The 15326-nt window shown below is 39.1% G+C and overlaps 1 protein-coding gene across 1 annotated transcript in view; it reads left to right on the forward strand.

Annotated features, from left to right (window-relative positions):
- Window positions 1–15326, forward strand: part of OCA2 (OCA2 melanosomal transmembrane protein) — a 225150-nt gene that overhangs the window by 44971 nt on the left and 164853 nt on the right. Inside the window, exons 3-6 of the mRNA XM_075737488.1 lie at window positions 4459–4548; window positions 5157–5345; window positions 8885–8942; window positions 9845–9917. Of these exons, the coding sequence (XP_075593603.1) occupies window positions 4459–4548; window positions 5157–5345; window positions 8885–8942; window positions 9845–9917 (410 nt within the window). The remainder of the gene's footprint in view (window positions 1–4458; window positions 4549–5156; window positions 5346–8884; window positions 8943–9844; window positions 9918–15326) is intronic.

The following is a 15326-nucleotide window of genomic DNA, read 5'->3' on the forward strand; positions in this document are numbered from 1 at the left end:
ACAGTGTCTTGCTTTTCCTTTAAAGTGGCATGTGTAAACACATACAGGAAATGCCTGAAAATGTGGTCGGGGACAGGTGCTCAACAGCATGAATCGAGTTCTCTCTTTGGACTTCATCTAAAGTCCCCTGAAGACTTTGGAAGTTATCACCTGCAGGTAACGGGAAACAGTGGTGTGTTGTAAGTAGAGCCCGCAGCACTCTTCAGCCACCGATTCTGAATATGACGTGCAAGGAGTCATCAGTCAGTGGGAGCAACTGGGGTCTCCCACATCTCTTCCTTTCCTCTCCTGCTCTCCCTGTACCTCTCCATGTGGCCAAGAGGGCAGGGGGACCTTGCTTCTCCTTAAACTGCCCAAATGAGTGTAGGAGACTGAAGGTCCTATCGCTGCTGTACAGCTGTAGAGAAGTACAAATTGCCACCAAATAGTGTGAACCTTGCTCGTTCATGGGAGCAGTGGCACAGCCAGAGGTTGTGGGGTTTTCTGCAACAGATGCCTGAGACTTGCACTTGGACCCTTGTATTTTTTAATGCTGTGGGTGAGATCCTTCTCCAGCTGCTGACAGGCAACTGGAGCTCATCTGTGGATACCTCCATGACTTGGCAGAACCTGCTGTATCATCTGGGGCGTGGACAGCCCTCCTACGATGCTGGTTCCTCTTCTGGGTAACTATGGAGACAGTCAGAAATTGTAATTGCTTGGAAGATTAGCTATGGAAAAGTATGACTTTGACTGCAAGTAACCAGCTCAGAAAACACATGCTTCCTCAGAACAAACTTACACTCCTGCAGAGAGCGCCAAAATCTGTATATATGACTGTCACAGCAGTAGCCAAGTGGTTAAGAACACAATCTTGTGTTTGAAAGATTTCTCTTAATTAAAAAAAACATGCCCAGCTGTAACAAATGTGAGAATGAATGTGGCCTGTGGTTGTACAGGAGGCAGGGCATGGTCGTCTTTTCCTGATGTCAGTTCTACATGGATCTTTCCATATGTGTGGTGCTTTGTAAGTATTTGAAGAAGTCCTTGTCAAATACTTTTTTCCATATTTTTTTGGTTTTAGTTTTCTCCCATCACTTTTAAATGAAAGGGAAATGAGAATGTTATTTTTTTTGTCTGAAGATTTATGTGCTTATCTACATATAAATATATACATTTGTAAATGCAATTATTTGATGTCTCTTCTTATATTTAATGTATAAAATGGTAATGATTTTTGAGTCTGAACCATGAGAGAACAACAGTGGACAAAACTGGTGTCCAGCTTACCAGCTCCTCACCTGCACATAGTATAAATCCAGAGCAGTCTTCTCATCCTATGAACGGGTCTATCCAGAATGGGCTAATGAGGGGACCTGAGCTCCTTGGCGATGTTGCTGAATTGCTCAGTATAGATTCCACTCCACTCTAGAATTTAGGTATAATCAAAGTTTCTAGCTCTTTTGATTGTGAAGAAACATTCAAAGTGTAAACTGATCCTAAGTTTTGAAATGATTTCTTTCCCTTATTTACAGTGTCATAATTGCCAGCCACTTGCAGGGCTGAGAAGCACCAAGAATGATGCTGAGAGTTTTTGAACACTGCAGACTTGCTCCTCTAATAGTAGGGGTCTTTGGGCCTTCCTAGGTTTTGCTTGCAGATGATCTCTGTTATCCTTTGATGAAGTGGATGACCAAATCGCACCAATAGTGTCTCTGTAGAAATATGAGAGGCGCAGAGGGCCTTGCATTAGGCTCTCTGTTCGGGAATGACTTTCATTTTTATAATCCATGCTATTTTTTTATGTTTTTTTCAACTTTTGTTTCTAGAGCTTTCAGCCTTCAAGAATCTTTTATACCCTAATTAGCTTTATTGTTTATATTACTCTCATTCTCTAATTAGAGTAATCGCATCACGGGGGAGTTGAGCCTTTTCTGCTTTTTCTCTAATTATTTTTGTTTTGTCAAGCTGGTTGTTTCCTGCTGCTTATTCTTGTCCATGTGTTTTTACTCTCTACAAATTGATGTTGTCATGTACTAATTGTTTTCACTTTTTCTGAAGACCTTTTCCATTTTTACTGTATTGGCCACTCTTGGCAATCTGTGAGGCTCTACAGTTCCATTCAAAAGTGTCACAACCTATAGCAGCAAGTGTGTCCTGGTTTTTGGCTTGGATAGAGTTAATTTTCACAAGAAGCTGTGAGGGGACATAGCCGGGACAGCTGACCCAAACTTGCTGAAGCGGTATTCCATACCATATGATGTCATGCTCCATGTATAAAGGGGAGAGCTGGCTGGGGAGGACGGATCTCTGCTCGGAGATGGGTTGGACATTGGGGTCTGGGTAGCGAGCAAGTTGTATTGTGCATCACATGCTTCGTATATTCTTTTATACATATTGTTGCTGTTATTTTCCTCTTTCTTTGCTGTCCTAGTAAACTGTTCCTATCTCAACCATGGGTTTTACCTCTTTCTTCCAATTCTTCTTCCCACCCCACTGGCAGTGGGTAGGAGTGAGCGAGCAGCTGTGTGGTGCTTAGCTGCTGGCTAGGGCTAAACCATGACAGTGGGAATAACAAATGTGCAAAAAGAACAGCATATAGTGTATATTATTTGGAACCTTTGTCATGGAACAAGTGACATCATTTTGTTTAACAGCAGAAACAGCTAATCAGTTTTTGCAGGAGTTAAATTTCTGAATGTACAAGTTCAAGGTCCACTATCAGAATTTATATTAAAATTTCCTCCTTTGGATGCAAACTTTGAATGCAGTGGGATGCTGGGATTAACAAGGAGCATATGAGTGATGCTCGGTGAGCATGCGTTTAAAATCCTGAGAGTTTTTTTGCTGTTCTTACGGATTTCATTTTGTGAAAGCTCTAGGTAATCTATTACATCTAAGGCTATGATAAGATTAGAATAGCACTCTCTTCAAAATACCAGAGTTTCTCCACTTAAACTTTTTTGTGAATGATATTCTCCTATTTAACAAAGGAGGCACTTTGACACCTTCAGAGTGTGCAAGCATCTCTTCACAGATAAAGTGTCAGTGCAATGTAGCACCTGAATTGTAATCTGCCCAACATTTGCCCCGAGGTATGGGATAATTCAGTCTCTAACTCATTCATTCTCTTCTGTTGAGACTGCAAATGCAGTGCTTACAGCAGAGTTTGAACAAGTGTTGTAGCCACTCAAGGCTGAAATAACAATATCTCATTACTCCACACCTAGCACAGCTTCTGAATGATAACACAACTGAACAAGCAAGCTGAAGCATTAACTGGAGGTTTTAATTTTACAAGGTCTGAGTTCGTGCATACCTCTACAAATTGCAAGAAATTCCACTATCTTACATTGTGTTATGAAGTTAAATGCACAGATCCTTCTTTTTTGAACTGGCCGTATATGTATAAGAATGAATTGCCAGTCACCTTTGAATATTTAGTTGTTTGCCTATGATTTTATAATTTCTTTCCTCTCACAGTCTAGCAATAGCAGAAGACATTTTAGGTTTCCTCTAAGTGTCTGTAGGAGTAATGAGATCTGCATATTGACTGTATGTCTAGCAGACTTCTTTGGGACTTTCTGGTTGTGGGTGGCTGCAATTTTGAATGGAATAAATCTGAGCATGTCAGAATAATGGTGGTTTTGATGGGAAATGTCTCTGGAAGAGCCAGGTCTTGGAGAGTGCTCTAAAATAGCTCAATTATTTAATGTCTCCCAGAAGCCTGCCCCAAAGCTAGACCCCTGTGATTGTGCTTGATTCTTTTTGACTGTTTCCTAAGTTTTGGGATTTATATTTTAGCAAAAGGCTTCTTAACAATGCTAAGCTGCAATATGGCAAGAAGTAGCTTACTCTCCGTTAATTATCTGCAGCACCAGGACCAACACTTGACAGAAACTCTTTGGAAGGGATTGTGCTGCAGGGATGAAGTACTTGCACTTTAGATAAAGCTTTCTTCCCTCATACAAAGGGTGCTGGGGTGGTTGTAGAGACTTTGTAATCCACGTCTGAAGTGATATTTGTGGGACTGAAATGATCCTATTATTTTATGTTTTATGAAGTATATTAATATGAACTTACATGAATATATGTAATTATTTACCTTAAGAATTTTGGCTCACTAATATTACAGTGCAGTTGTTTCAGTGTAAATTTAGGTGTCTAAAATATAAGTGTCAGTTAGATGTCTATTGCTCTTCTGGCATTAAAAGGTAATTTAATTGACTATTTTAGGTACCACTTCTAGGATAAGATAAATTTATCTTATTTTATGCAGTAGAGTCCCCCATAACTATAAGGAAGTAACTACCATGAATAGTTCAACCTTCATTTAGGTTAACACCATTCTTAAAGAATATTTAACTAATAAGATGCACTTGTAGCAAAATATTGTGTAGAACTGGAACTGTAGCAAATCATTGTACTGCAGATTTACTGTTCTTTTTTTTTTTTTTTTTTTTTTTTTCATCTCCAAAGATATAACTTCAACCTTTCCAAATTATTCAGCTCAAGGTCAAAAAACACTGAGAAGACACCACTGCTGAAGGTTTCCTCAGAGGAAAATGGGTGAGTTTGCTTTCATTTTACTTGAATTTTTTTTTTCTGAACTCTCTTCTATGTAATTGTGCATGGTTCGTTCTTATATCCTGACACCAAACCTGCTGGGAAATAAAGTGAATGTCAGGGGTTGTGAGCAGACAATGACTCTGGAGGACCCTGAGTGGAAAGAAAGGGCTGTAAATGGGGAAAGGAAGGACGTCAGGTCTGAGGTCAGAGTGATTAGAGATCCCTAAGGATAGGCATCTGAAGGTTGTGTGCTCTTATTTCCTCCATGTCATCTTACATCAGGTGCACTGAGAGACACGGCAAAGCTATAGAAAGGGTCCTTGTAGGGGGTTTTCACAGCAAATCCTGAAATACATCTGCCTGGCGCATCAGAGAGCTGGTTCTCCCAGGTGCACCTAAATGCCATGGGGCCTTTGCTCTTGCTCCCCAGTCTACCCAGCCGTGTCACCAAGGGGAGCTCAGTCTGCACTGAATAAATATCTTTCTAGGAACTTTTCCATTAACATCTTTCACAGGGAACCTAAGGATATGCAAGCTCAGTTGCATCTACTACCTGTTGAAATAAACTACTGTTTTGTTTTATTATGTTTACTGAAAATGTGTAACAGGTTGCAGTGCATGGCTCTTCATAATCCAGATTTTACCACAGATGATGATTCATGGGACAACAGCTCTGCAGAATTTGAGCAAAGGTTTCAACTGGGAAGTGAAATGACAAGTTTGTCCAGATCTGCTTCTTCTGAGAAATATGAAATCTTGGACAACCTTCATGTCAAATTCAATTTATCAAAAATAAGGTCTGAATTCAAAAGTTCATTTATTTATTTTTCCATTCTTTATTTTTTTAATTTAAATTTCTGCAGGGATTAGTTTTTAAGTACAGATGTCTAGAAAACCATTTATTTTCTGCAAATGAATAAAATGACACTCCATATTTAGGCCGTATCTTGCCATTGATAGTCGATAAATAAACCCTGGTGAAATTGATTATAGCCTCTAGCTAATGATCAATAGCCCCTTGTTCTTGCAAGCATCAGACATAGCAGCTATTCTAAATTTGTAATTATATACCTTCTGTATTGCTTTTAACATTTCTTTGAAGCCATTTCTTAAAAGCCCCTTGGCTGATTCCACAGCTTTATTCTTCACTGTTTTGTTGCTTTTATGAAATACTTCACTTTAATTAAAAAATGGATCTAACACAGCCTTTCTGTAGTCATTATAGCAGCTTTTCACATATACACAATGTAAAATCTAACTGAGCATTTTTCTGTCTTTAAGTACATTAATATATTTCACTCTTTAGATGTAAAAGACTACCTCATTTAGGCATGGAGGAAATTGAATCTGTCAATATATTAAAAGATACCAATGTGATAAGAGCTTAAGTTAAAATTTTCTGAGGATATTTTTGCCTGGGATTTAACCAGCAAACCCTTTAATCTTGGATACTAATTCTCTCTGCCCGTTCCAGAGTTTCAACAGTTTTTTACTAGTTTGGTCTGGCCTCTGCAAATAGCTCTGAAGATTTGCATGGAGCCCAGCACTGCGTGTCCGTGTCTCCATGTTGATCCATGGAGCATTTCAAACGAGATGCCCGTGCATCTTTTCCCAATCTGTATGTTGTCTTAGCTCATCACTTCGCAATTGTTTGCCTCCTTTCATCGTGCATACTGTATTGTGTAGAGTGCCACTCTCCTGGACTGCTGCTGAACAAATGGAGCAGGAGAATTTCAATGGCTGCAATTAGTGCAATATGAGCAGATGTGAAGAAGTTTGGCAGGCGTCTTTCTTCACGCCCGCGGTAGCTTTCCCTGGTAATTGACGGAACAAAGGCATCAAGCGGGAGCGTAGAATCCATTGTTTCCAGTACAGCGTCATTTTATAATCTGGAGAGGAGCGCATTTCTCTGGCAAACCTTCCCATGAAATATTTTCATAGCGATGGCGTGGGTTCTACATATGGGGCCAGCTCCTTGGCTGCTGTAATTCAGCATAACTCCGCCAAGATAATAAATGGAGCTAAACTGCTCGACACCCCATGCAGATCAGACTAAAAATCATTCGGTTTAGAACAGGGGGTGAAATTCTTCATAGATTTATACTTCATACATTTCCAACTGAAGTCAAATAGGGTTGCGACAGAGGCATATATATCAGCGCGGGATTTGGCACAGGGTTTGTACTTGCGTTGCTGTGCCAGATTAGTGCCGTAGGAAGAGACAGATTGCAAACCACGGGCGAGTCAAAGGCTGATCGCTTCTCAACTGTAAGCTGTTAAAAGCGCTGCTTCCCTAATACAAAATGCCATGAAAACAAACAGACGGGAGGAAAAGAGCCTTCTGAATTCTATGTTTAATGAAATAACCATTTCCAAAAGCTTTTTTATTATATCTTGCCAGCTCCTTTAGATGAGTTTCTGTTATTTACAGACAAGTGGTTATGAATTTATAAAGGCCTAATTAATGCTTTTTGATTTCTTTTATGTCTTAAAAACAAGTTATTGTGGTTTCTTATTTCAATAATAATTTGAATTATTACTAGAAATGATAATTTGGAAGTACAAACAGAAAATATCAAGTACCTTAAAACTAAACCGATCTGGACTGGGCCTTAATAATTCATAACATAACAAATTCTCAAAAAATACCAAAATAGAACTGTAATGCAGAGATGGGGAGAATAGACAAGCAGGATAGAGGGTGCATGATTAAGCTGGCACTAGGTATTTGCCATAAATCCTGTAATACCAAAAGAAGTTATCAGTTGTGAGGTGCTGATACTGGCTTTTGTTGTCATTCCTCTCTTTTTCAAGCCTTTATTATCTTCTTCCTCCCTCTGCCACCTTGTTTTTCTGTAGAGCGGGGCTACCTGGCATTTCTGGAAGAAGTCACCTAATTGGCTTCCCCTCTTCCTCTGCCTTCTTGAGATTTTTCTGCTGTGCAGTTTGTGTAAAGTTGCAACCACTTGTATTTCATAGGATATTGTAGCCCCTTTATACCAGTTTGTCTGTGGCAACATATTTTTATTAGCTGCTGGTTTGGGGTTTTTTTTCTTCCTGTTTGAAGAATTCTAAAGAGGAAGTGATCTTTAGAAAACAATGTTTTTTGAAAATAGATCTCCAGTCACTCATGTTGCTTTCAGTCAATGAACTTGATTTAGGGATTTATTTCCACTGTGATTGAAAATTATTTCTGACTCTCTTCAGACTTTGCTTTAATATTTTGTTCCATAGCAATTGTCAATGCAGCTATTTATTGCACTGTTCCCTTCTCAACTAATTATCCTAGTAACTTGAAATGTTTTCCTTCTTGCTTGTCATCAGGCTTAAATCAAACCTTACATTTGTCATTCTGTCAGAAAAGCAATGTTTGAATGTTTACTTTTGAAAAAATGGAATGAGAACATCAATGCCTTCAATTAATGAAAAGATGTAATAAGGGCAAATCACAAAAAAGGGTTCTGTAAATTATGACATCTGTGTAACACACTGATGGGCAGCCAGAAAATATTTAGTTGAGAGTTGCCTTTTATGGTAAGATTAAAAAAATGGTAATTTAAAAGTGCTAAATCTTAAGATTTCTTACTCGAGAGCATGCATTTTCAACATCCACATTTTAATTTAGAATTATTCTTGCTTAACCCACTCAGTAGTAAGCTCTGACACTTCAGAAGATTTGATGTCATCAAATCTCCAGAACTGGGCATTCCTTCAAAGGGCACAGATGTGCTATGGAAAAAAAAAATCTAGTTTTGCTAGTTGGTTTATCTAGAGATGCTCATGAAGTATATGTGCTTTAAAGAGACACTATTAAACCCAGGAGATTCTTAAACCTTGTTCTCGTCCTCAAACCGTCTTTTCCAAATACCTTTCAGAAAGTATATTAGAAGTCCAGTTTTGAGGAAGTCATTCATAACACCACCCCTCTATGCAACAATCTACGTTTTCTGCTCGGCCATGCCACCTCCCTGTGGTGGCAATGCTCCTTTGTGTCCCTAGAGAAACCAGGGGCTCTGGGTCTGTCGGGGGCCAGCAAGAGCAGCAGAGAAGTGGCTCCAGGTCCCAGCACCAGCTCATGCTGCAGCCCAAGGGGTAAAACCTCCTTCCCCTGCAGTGAGACCCAGCTGGCAGCAGACTTGGGGCAGCAGATCCTTATAGTCACGGAGGCTTCTGAAGCCCCTGCTGCACTTGTGTAGTGGTGTCCATATCCTGACGTGGTATATTATCACCCATAAGTGCTCATCATGATGCTTCTAAAATGTCAGAGATATTAAGAGAGCAGAATAGATTTGTTTTAAACTAGCCATATACTAAATACGTGTTTCTTATGTTTCAGGTGCTGTCTAAAATTCCTAAAAGTTTCAGGCCTTTTTGTCTTTGTAGTTGTCTGCTCTGTAAGTATTGAATTTGCAATCCTCCCTCCTCCCACCCCCCAGTTCCTTAGAATTAGTTCAAAATTAAGTGTGATATTTGGTCTTAGCTAATAAAAAGATGTCTCTGGGTGGGGGCAAGACAGCAAAAAGTGAAAAACCTGTGCAGGGCTTTGTGCCAAATCAGACCACTGTTTGATGCACTAGCCATCACTTGGGACAATGTGGTAGGGTAGGCAGTTGAATTTGAGGAGGCAGCTTAAACTCAAATTTGTATGTCCTTAATGGTTGCTCGTTGAATTTAGGAAGAATCTTTAGATATTGGCTAACACCTGGGTAATATTCATAGGACAAGCCGTGCCGGGGAGGATGCACCAGCAATGTGCTCCATGGTGTGAAAAGCAGAAGGCCACGGGGAGGTAGGCAGCTCCCTACCAGGGCTGCCCAAGTGCTGCCCTCCCCTAAAAAAATCTTCAAAATCAGCAAAATCTTAGACTGCAAGACTTGAGAAACATTTCAAAAAGTTGGATTTTATCCTTTTAGCTGCTGTGAGGAACACTTTTTTGGCTAGCAGGGCTTCTGTATCGGAGACAAAAGAGATGACAAGTTTGTATTACCTCAGATGTGGGTGTTGATTTCCAGAGGGATCCTTAAGGTTACAACTTTGTCCTAAGAAACACTTGGATAAAATACATTGAATGTGTGACTTAGGCAGTAAGTTTACAGAAGTAATATTATTCATCCTTATTAAGTATCCCAGGGCTGCTTTTCAACTGTAGTGGAAACATACCCGAAAATACTGAAAGCAATCTTACAATTTAATGTGCAGTTTGAAAGAGTCATATATAAGTATTTAAGATAGGTTTAGCAGGCATTTTTCAGTTTTTGTGTTATTAATGAATGCTTGGTTTTTATCCTTGCCCTAGATTTTATTTTGCACTTATCCAGATCAAGGTGTGTCCTGGCAGATGTTGGCTGTATCACCTCTGGAAAGCTTCTGTATCCTTCTTTCATTAAAAAAAAAAAAAGCCCAGAACTGAAGTTTCATTGATAAACTGGTCGAATGGGTGGGTGTTTTCTGTGTTATACCCTGAGAGGACTGGGTGTCCTCAGAGCCTGGGCTGCACTTAGACTTGTCCTTTGATGCTAGGCCTAGCCTAGCCTACTCATACTGAATGGTGCCTGCCTGTGCTGCCTTGTGGTGCTCATCCAGCCCTTGTGTCCAGCCAAGAGTGTGGAAGTGGGTGGCAGAGCCGGTGGGATCAAGGCCCAGCAAAAAGCTGGGACCATGGCTAGGACACGCACTTGGCTGCAGCAACTGCACCCCAGGCCAGTTGTATACTGTTATCTGTAATATATCTGTAGGGTATACTTGGACTGTGATGCTACCCAGTGAACTCTTTCAAAACCAGGAAACTATATGATTCATGGATATGTTTCCAGAACAGCTTAGCCCAGCCATATGTATGGATTTGTAGATCTGTAGATATCTTTTTTAGTGGAGGTGCAGATTCTTTTACAAATTTTCCATGCAAAATTGCTCAGTAGTGAATTTAAGTCTACAGATTGCCAAGAAACTGTTAAAAAGAACAAGCAACAGAACAACCCAAAATAAAAATGATTCCTTGCAGGTGAATGCAGACCTGAATGTGAAAACTCTTTGAGGGATGAACACTCAGTAAACAAACAAAAAATTTTGCAAATAAATTACATTTCTTGTTCCTACTATATTTCTAGTTTAATCAGTCTGCTCCTCAATCTGCTTGGCTCTTATTTCACCAGTGTTAAAAGATGATTCACATGCAGATATATTTCACAAGCTCCTGAGAGATGTCTTGCTTTGAAAAGGTGCGGTAGGATTTAATTTTTGAAATGCTGATTTTTTCTATTTAACTGGGCAGTTCCATGGCTTTGAACAGGGAGAGTCTATTTTAAATAGATTTGATTATTAGCATTCTCATTGTCACCAATAATGACACAATATAACACAATAATTAGTAGCATAAATGAGGAAGAAAAGGTTAGTGCTTGAGGGGCATTTATAATTAAAAGTTGAGATTGCTTTTTGGAGGAAAGCAAGTGAACATATAGTAGGACAAGTGACAACTAAAACTGTAAACTCCCATCAATATCCTGTTCACATAAATCTTTTTGTTCTCCTTGAAACTGTTGGGGAAGGCTCCTAGATATGTACAGTGATGAACAGCACCAGGGCTGTCATGGCCCAGTATGCCAAATGAGAGTGTACTGGGAGCAAGTCTTTAAGTTCAAGTTTTAGTCAAGTGTCATAGCATATCTTGAGAATTTCCTCTCTTTCCACAGATTTTGGACTGGAACCATAGATGCTACATTGTACACATTGACTCTGCAACCAGTTATTCCTTTTGTTTGTTTCAGGGAAGTGCTGGTGGGACTGGGATTTGAGTACAAACAGCTGTTCCTATATTTTACATTTTACCTATCATGTCAGGATGCTTTGAGCCAAATAGCCATCAGACAGTCAGAATATAGCATTCCCATTTCTTACTGGACAAACCTGGGGCTGGAGCTTCTTAGTTTGTGTCATGTGTGTTGAAAACTGGATGTTCTGTCCCCTATCTGAGGTCACTGAGCTGGGAAAAAATATGTGAGAGGCAAGCAATCCAGCAAAGCCATGCTTCATTTTCAAGGTGAGGTGGTAATTCAAGAAGAAGGGTCAAGGAGAAAGATTGAATTTCTAAATAAGGTTTGGAAAAGCAATTCTGAATGTCATCTCACTGTTGCTACCAGTCTTCATTTGCACAGAAGTGAGCTCACGTGGTTGTCCTCCACTGTGTTGCATAGTGAAGAAAATATTCACTTTTTTGGCTAGGCTTGGATAATGTTAACCATTCACACAGCAGTGCTGAAGATGTGATTTATGCTGGCCGACAGCCTGCGGTATTCCCAGTGGATGTTAGGCACTACTCTCTGAATGTCTATAAGAATTTCATGGTAGGATGGCGGGTGTGCTGCAGTAGTCCTTGTCACAAAACCCTTAGAGGCTATTAGAGGAGACTGCTTTGGGTGGAAAACAAGTCTCTTGGCTCATATGATGCCAATTTATGCAAATGAACATTCTTTACCTCTTGCTCATGACTCAAAAGCTGTTAAGAAATGTTGAATGGGTACTAACCACTACATACTTTAAAAAAAAAAAAAAAAAAAAAATCCTTCCTGTCATTTCTATTTCTTTCCAGAAAAGCCCATGCCCATTGATGTGTGTGTTATGGATGCATACTCATGCACACAGTGTGTCTGCATACACTAGAAAAATAAAAACAAAGTTTGAAATACTATTAAAAACCAAGTGATCCCCTTTGGACTTCATATCCTTTGTCATCCTGGTGTCACTTAGATATTTGTGGTTTTTCTGTCATGCCTATTACACCTCAGGCTTGCTCAAAGGCAGGACTTTTTGTTTCTGGTGCTGGGAGAGACCTGCATCAGCTGACATAAGGGTGACCTGTTTTTCATATGACATGTCTTTAACATTTTTCTGCTTGCTTTAGTTCCTGTTTGTTTGTTTCTATACCTTTATCTCTTGTTTGGATTTACTCTAGCTGTCTTTCTTTCGATTACCTTCTTTTTTTATTAGCCCACTTGTACCTCCCTTTGCTTTGCCTCTCCCCATGAATACAAACCTGACATGTGGCACTGAGGTGTGTTGGCTGCAGTTTCTGAAAACAACATCTTGCCTCCTGTGAATTAATAGAAGATTTTGAGTCTGTCATTTTTTTATATACTGATTTCCCTATCAGCACCAGATACAAATTCAGTGGATTTAGTATAGTTTTTCAAAACAGTGGTAATATTGTTCCTTTCAGACAACACTTGGGATTTATTGCCGTATAAATTCTAACAGTCAGCTCTCTAATACCAGAGAGAAGTAAGTTTATACTGAAGCCTGGCTCAAGGACCCTTTTCTACAGGAAGCAAGATTCAATACCCTTATTGATGTAAATGTGTGAAGCATTTTCAGATATTTTGCTCAAAGGCTGTATGTTAAGTGGGGAGCATCAATAATTAATAAGAAGATGTGCCTTTGGAAAGCGGAGTACAAAAATAGAAGAAGAGATATAGAGTCTGAATAAATTCCAGCATTTCTTAGTTTAGTTACATGTACCTGTTCTAAGACATGAACATTTTATTTTCTGTAATTGTTTGGACTTCAAACCTTCAGGTAACTTCTCTCCATTAACTGGTTGACCAAAGAGTGAATGAGAAATATTTTTATTCTTCTCCACAACTTACATAAGTTTTCAGACTCAAAGAATCTTCTGAAATGCTAAATATACTCCTTCTTTTCTAATAACTTCTGCCCTGATCTAAGCAAATTTTAAATTTTTCTCCAACAATGGGGAAGAGACAGCTGGAGCAGAACTGTGCATTAATATCTTGAATTGAACTAGGCTTTATGAAATTAAAAAGTAATGGGGATTCATGGATGCTATTAAGGAATTATACAATCAAACTGTAGGCTACCTCGCTATCATTTAAAGAAGTGTCTGTCTCCCTGATACAGTGCCTTCTTTTCTTTCACTCTACCTGATACAATTATTGCTATTTCTACACCTCTCAATAGTAGAAATATTTTCTTTTTACAAGAAAAGATAAATCTCCTTCCAGCACATTTCTGTGCAATGGGTCTCACTTAAGATGTTGAGCTGTGAATTTCCATCCTTACTCTGTCCCTGACAAGTGTTTCAGTAACAATCTTGTTTGCTTCCCTCTCAACCTCTGTACTTGTGCCAGTACCTGTTATAGGTGAGGGAAAGATAGATCAATCTAGGTGAAGTAATTTCATTTCCATTTTTCAGACTGATTGTCAGAACTTCCTTCTCTTGGACCTGAAACCTGATAACTGGGGAGTGGATTGTGAATTCCTTCTGAGTCTGGCCAAGGATCTTGCATTTTTATAAATATATTTCAAAGCCTTTCAGTCCTGATCGGATTGTTTGCTTTAAATGTTTGATATCTCCTCAGCAAAATTTTTAGAGCAAGGGCTGACATTTTGCAAGGTATATATTTGCACAGCACCCAGTGTAAAGGGTTCCTTACTCACTTGCGCTTTACGTGCAAAACAAAACTTAATGAAAATACATCATCTCAAGTCATGGCTGAACGGGTCTCTGGTCAGTCCGAATCAGACAAAACCAGAGATATCAAATTGTCTAGTTAGTGGCTATTTTCTCTGACTTACCTTCCTCCTCAGTAGCTCTGAGACATTTCATCACATCCAGCCTGAGATTAAGATCTCAAATTCAGAAAATAGAAAGTGTATCTCAATAGCAATAATATGTTGACATTTACATCACAGGCTAGATTTCTCATTTCTTTTGGATTCAATGGAAGTATTTAGAACAACTTCCAATATGGAAGTTGATGGGGAGGCTCTAGACTGAGCAGACATAAGATGGGTAAATGTGCTGACCTTATTATCAAATTCCTTGCTGAAGGTGCATGAGTTTGAATGATTGGTGCAAATGAGCAAGAAAAGGTCTCTAGGAAAACTTGTAATCATGCCATGACCATTAGTGACAGTGGAAATTACCTTTCCCACTCCCTGAAGCAGAAGTATACATAGAAAGAAAGACTGTGAACAAAGAATATAGTCAGATTTTAGCAGATTTTCAGATTCCATGGAGGTCCTAAAAATGAGTTCTCCCAGGAAGCATAAATTAACATAATGAATGAAACCACCTCTCTAATACCTTTAGTTCTTTTTCCCCCTTGATTTTTTTTTTAATTTTGTAACTGTAGTTCTCTGCTGTCAGACACTCCTCCGTCATTTTTCCTTGCAGAACACATTTAAAAATCATTTATATTTGTTGTTGCTTTTGGAAACTTACTAAGAATTTTGGCCTGCAAGCAATGTTCCAGCTGCTAAGTAGATGGATGAAGACCAGGACCACATGCAGAGGCAGGCAAAGAAGTGGAATGTCAAGGCATCATTGAGAAAATGCTGTAGAAAAGAGAGTTTGTTAAGGACTCACATAACTTCCAGAACTGATGGAGCACAGAGAGGAAGGATGGATCCAATGTAGCAAAAAATGGAACCAGACTGCTGACACTCCAAAAAAGAGAAAAAAAAAAAAGTTATGGAGCATTCTTCAGACGGGGAAACCAATAGGTATAGAATGGCATGTGGTTCAACTTGGTAGATTGTGAAGGGATAGTGTAAAAACAACCTCATAAGCTACAAAGAGGGATAGGACATCAAAAGAGAAACCTGCAGATCTGTTTCTGCAGATGATGCAGAAATAACCTCAGTTAAGGACAAGATAAAATAAAAATAGATGTTAAGACACAGGCAAAATGCCTTCTTTAAAATGGTAATATCCTAGACAAACTAGCATGAGTGACCTTGTCATAAATCATGATCAATAG

This window comes from Balearica regulorum, chromosome 1 (genome assembly GCF_011004875.1).
Source record: "Balearica regulorum gibbericeps isolate bBalReg1 chromosome 1, bBalReg1.pri, whole genome shotgun sequence".
Taxonomy (NCBI): domain Eukaryota; kingdom Metazoa; phylum Chordata; class Aves; order Gruiformes; family Gruidae; genus Balearica; species Balearica regulorum.